Source organism: Malaya genurostris, chromosome 2 (genome assembly GCF_030247185.1).
Source record: "Malaya genurostris strain Urasoe2022 chromosome 2, Malgen_1.1, whole genome shotgun sequence".
NCBI classification, from domain to species: domain Eukaryota; kingdom Metazoa; phylum Arthropoda; class Insecta; order Diptera; family Culicidae; genus Malaya; species Malaya genurostris.
The window spans coordinates 244389938-244395411 of NC_080571.1; the positions used below are offsets into that span (position 1 = coordinate 244389938).

A 5474-nucleotide genomic window follows, 5' to 3' on the forward strand; every position below is an offset into this window, starting at 1 on the left:
GATCTTGTTGTTTTTGCTAGCTAAACTTAATCTCTGCTAGTTTTTGCTCTGCTGTTTTGGCTAGCTAAACTTAGCATCTTTGGTGATATGCAACACGTGGACAAATTGACAGCTTCAATACATCCGTTAAATAAGTAAAAACTTCAGTTCTCTGGTTCTGTTAGCCATGGTGACTCCAAACAAATCGTCAAAGTCAAGGAAAATGAACTGTAATGCACTGTTCAATGCCATTAAACGTTGCTTAGTGTGTAAGAAGTCTATAAATTCAACTGCAGTAGCGTATTCAATGCCCTGAAGCCGGTGGAAGACCGGCCAAATCAACTCCAAAGGCAACACCATCCAAATTTTCGTTGGCTTTTGTTACTTACTACTTCAATAACTGAAGTAGTAACAGCAGAAACAAAATATGAAAATTTGGTGTGTAGGTAACGTTTATTGAAACAAAATGTAACTTCGGGAGGATCGCAAATGTTGAATAACTATTACAATTAGTTAATTACGGTAATAATTTCCTAAGCAAATGTTCTTTCTGACATTTTCTAAGACGCAAATCAAAATTCGAAGTGTGAAATATTTGAAATTATGTATTTATTTTTACATGTGAGAAATACGGTACATGTTAATGGGAAAATACAGTACAAATTAAAATATAGAAAATTTGAGGATAAAAACAGTGCGCAGTATTTGGGTCGCAAATACAGTACTATAGTGTAAAATACATTACGGATACGAGCGTTAATTATTATTCATACTTTGGATCATTTCAATCATACAATCATGATTAGTTGTCACAATTTCATAACAAAAAAAACGAGTGGTGATGATATTTTAATCATGACAACGATTAGGAAATTTTTCCTGTGTAGTTATAACGGATAATCGTCAATAAAAAAACAAAGACACGTAGAACCTTTTCTCCTGAATTCATCCCTTCATGCTTCGTTAAAAATATCCACAACATTCTAAATGTAACATAAAGATTTATGCAGTTCGCAAAGCCGCTCGCTAGAAATATTCACTTCAGAACCAATCCAATAGAACGGCACAGTACAAGAGATGAATTGATCGCGTTTGAAACAACTGAAGTCGATTTAACATACACATGTTGCCGGTGAAGTGACGAATGAAGACCAAAGAAAACGTTCAAGAAACTATGTTCTACCACTACTACTCTCCTCAAGTCGGCTACAGTGAGTCGATCATCATCGGTAGCAAGTGAAGCAGGTCAGTTACAGCTAAATGCTCGTCTCAAAAACTCTTCCCTTCATCTTCACGTGACTGAAATCAATCACAACAAAAATGGTAAGTGGTATCACAATTTGCAAACAATTTATTAAATGTTTCCTTTATCGCTACAGAATTTAAAAACGGCGATCACCGTGCTCACGGTTTTCTTCGTTCGGGAAATCCAAATCGAGGCAGCGAAAATTTTATTAGTTTCTTCCTTTCCCGGCATGAGCCATTGGTTGACGTTCGAGCACATTGTGGATGAACTGCTCGTGCGAGGTCACGAGATTACGGCCATCACAAATTACCGGCTCAAGAACTCGAACCACAGTGACCGTTACCGAGAAGTATTGATTAGCCCTATGTTTGATTTCGAAGGGGATCTGCCAATGGAATCGTACTATCGCTCGACAGAGTTCAGTAGCCCCTTCTACAAGCTGAAAATACTTTGGTGGCTGGGATTAGCTACCACGGCGCATGCATTTGAAACGGAAAACGTGCAGATGTTTCTCCGAGAGGAAGGTCTTACTTTTGATCTGATTATTGCCGAACAGTTCGTCCAGGAGGCGTTTCTTATGTTCGGACACAAATATCGCGCTCCGATTGTCACAATAAGTAAGAGACAAATTACCACCCAGCGAATACTTGTTTAGATATCGATTCAATTTATTGCAGATACGCTAGGCTACACGGATTATATCGATCGATCGTTTGGAATGATTACACCGTTGTCGTTCGTGCCGCATTTCTTCACCCAGCTTACCGACGAAATGAGCTTTTTGGAGCGATGCTACAACGTGATTGTGACGGTATATGATTGGGCAAATAGGAAATTTGTTTACCTTCCTGAACAGAATGCTATGGCCCGGAAATACTTTGCAAACAGTGGATATTTGGCACAATCTATGCCAACGGTAGAGGAGTTAGATATGAACGTCAGTGTGACACTGACCAACAGTCATATCATGTCGTTCAGACCGAGACCAAAAATGATCGGAATGGTTGATATCGCAGGAGTACATATCAAACCGGCCAAGGATTTACCACTGGATGTCAAGGTATGTATAGTTAAATTTCTTCAATTTTGTGTTCTGGAAGCTCTTCAAGCTATAAGTCCTAATGTAAAAAAAAATACGTTGGTCGTGAAAGACAAATACGTCATGAGAATGGAATAAATAATCACTTCTTTTGTTTAATCTAACTTTCAGAATTTCTTGGACTCGTCAGCATCCGGAGCCATTTACATAAACTTTGGAACATTCCTGCGAAGCTCGGCCATGCCGGCCGAAACGTTACGTGTTTTCCTGGAGGTATTCAAAAACCTGCACCAGTACAAGTTTCTCTGGAAATGGGAAAGTGATCAAGTGCCCGTGCTGCCGGAAAATGTAATGGTCCGAAAATGGTTACCTCAAAATGATATACTTGCTCATTCCGCCATCAAACTATTCGTGACCCACGGAGGTATCTTTGGTTCGCAGGAATCGATCTATTGGGGCCGACCAATGCTATTCGCTCCATTTTACGGTGACCAGCACGCGAATGCTCTTAAGTTTCAAAATGCCGGTGTCAGTCTCACTTTGAAGATTGCCAACATATCTGTAGAGGAATTCCAAGGGAAAATCATGCAAATCGTAGAAAACCCAACTTTCCAGTGGAATGCAAATCGTCTGTCGCAAATGTTTCGGGATAATCCGCAAGATCCGCTTAGAGAGGCTGTGTTTTGGATAGAGTATGTAATGCGTCATCATGGAGCAGAATTCTTGAAATCAGCATCCATCAGATTACCTTGGTACCAGTATCTACTATTAGATGTTGCATCAGTGGCATTTGGAATTCTCTTCCTGGCATATTGGTTGGTAAAGAAGCTTGTACAAGTGGTTTCTGAAAGTATGTTGGCTTGCTCTAAAAACAAAACGAAACAAAAGAAACAATGACAGTTGGTTGATGCTTAGTGAATTAACTGCGTCACTAGTGTTTATAACTCAAATCCGTTCCGTTGAAAAATCTTTCTCTCAAGCCGGCAGATTTGGCAGTTTAAAGAATGTTGAAGATGTGTCAAGCAAGACAAACGTTGGCCACGAATTATCGCGCCCGGGAATTAGGTTGTAAAAACTGACTTTTTACACAAAAAAAATCGTCTGGAGATAACCCTATAGACTCTAAACATCAGTGCATGTGTTATTTCCGTAAGAAAATTCAACGATAAATAAAGCCTTCGAAAACTGCAAAACAATCCGACATTTATTGAAAAAGTTATTAAAGGAAAATCGACACAAGATCCGAACAATGGCTCTTTCCTCAATATATCTGGTAGAGATGATCGAGTAAGCATTTTTTCAAACCCGACCTGTACCCGATAAAAAAAATTACCAGAAAACCCGACCCTTACCAGAAAAAAGTTCCTAAATTCGAAAAAATATTTTAACCCGTACCTGTTGAAAATAAGAAAATCGGAACCCGTATCCGATCCGAACCTGACAAACATATCTATTTCAGTATCCAAACCCGACCAATACCCGTCGGATTCAGGTTCGGGCTCGGTTTCGGGTTGGATTTTGGGTGCAAATACCCGAAACCCGATCATCTCTAATATCTGCTGCTAGTGATCGTAATATGATTTTACTTTCTTTAATTATGCTATAACGGTTGATTTGAGTTTTTTGATGTCTTCTTGATAGTTTTTAAGCTTAGTAGATTTTTTTTCAAATGACAAGCAACTTACTGTGAGGGAACAAAAAAGTAAAATGTTAATACCATGTAAATTACTTTTTTGTTTGCATAAAATAGAATTGTACATATCTTATAAACTCTATGAGATAGAGAGTTTATGTTCTCAACATAATTATTGGTTTTGAAGTGAGTTAGTGGTATACATTGTCGAAGACACCAAAAACCTATTTTTCCAAGTTAAAGAGTTAGACTTTTTTGTGTCTTTACAGAGAGTTCTGGAACATTGTCACTTAAAAATAATCTTCTTGTTAAACTGAGAAACTATCACGAAGACTTCAAATAACTCAGATCAACCGTTAAAGCGTATTAAAAGAAAGTTAAATCATATTACAATCAGTGTTGGTGATTGCCGAAAATTTGACAGAAGCTGCTATATTGCTATCTATATTGTATACAACATTTTTAATCCGGTAGAAGATGCTACAAGAACTCGAGTCTCTCAATGCATGAACCGTGAGAGAATTTTGCTACATTTCTTCGCTCCACTTCATACTCTGAGTATTTCACGCCCTTAAAAAAATGTACAGTCTGATAATGATCGTTGCTGTGTGGAATTTCCCAAGAGAGAATCGCAAGTTGACAATTATTGCAGAAAATCGAATCGATGATTCAACTTGATGATTCTCATACTAGGTTGCAATATTTCAAAACCCTTGTGTGGAGCATTCACAGACATTTTCATAGACACAACTTATACAAAGGTTATATGCACATAGTTAGAATAAGCGGCAATAGTAAAATGATTCTATCGCAATTATCAACTGCCTGTATAGAATCGGATCGCGAAACGAGAATAAGCAACCGTTTGTTGCTTCAGAGAGAATCCCCACAGCAGCGTCCTAACCTTTGATTCTCACAAATGTCATCGAGAGAAATTCGCTCCCGCACTTGTGTCGATTCTATGTTAAATAAACCTTGCCGGGTTTGTGTTGTTGCGATGATTTCCGTTTCTCTTTGATGGCACTGATTTAATCGTGTGAAGAGTTGCCAGTGAACGTTCTTTGATACGATAAAAGCCATCCTTGATTACAATCACTGTTATATCATTATTTCCTTTTTGAACTCGATATATATGAATCACTGTTATACAGTGGAATTGTAGAAGTAGCGTCCCAAAAGTAGATCCTTTTAAATTACCAGTAAATAATCGCATTTGCATTGTGCGAAACTTGGCTAACTTCTGAAGTACCCTTAAACTTTCACGATTTTCCCATTATTCGCCTGGATCGAGATGATCTCAACGGAGAAATATTTTTGGGGATCAAAAAGTGGTATTCTTTCAATCGAATTAACCTCCCCTCGATACCAGGTATTGAAGCTGTCGCATGGCATGTTACAATCAAAGGCAGGGACCTTTGTATTGCTTCCATCTATATTCCCCAAGAGCCTCAGTAATGACACTAGCAGAGAAATTTAGAGACGTTTTTTGGCAGGAAACCGTGCGTACTTTGGACTCAGAAAAACCCTTCGATCGAGAAAAGTACCCCACCGCACGAAATTGAACATCTACAAAACGC

General features: G+C 38.4%; 1 protein-coding gene across 1 annotated transcript; it reads left to right on the top strand.

Annotated features, from left to right (window-relative positions):
* The first annotated feature begins 1080 nt into the window (after positions 1-1080).
* LOC131428463 (UDP-glycosyltransferase UGT5-like) lies at positions 1081-3446 on the top strand. The gene is made up of 4 exons (XM_058592430.1): positions 1081-1302; positions 1359-1842; positions 1903-2285; positions 2436-3446. Exons 1-4 carry the CDS (start codon positions 1300-1302, stop codon positions 3159-3161), a joined length of 1596 nt encoding a protein of 531 aa, XP_058448413.1. The 5' UTR covers positions 1081-1299; the 3' UTR covers positions 3162-3446.
* Positions 3447-5474: the final 2028 nt, after the last annotated feature.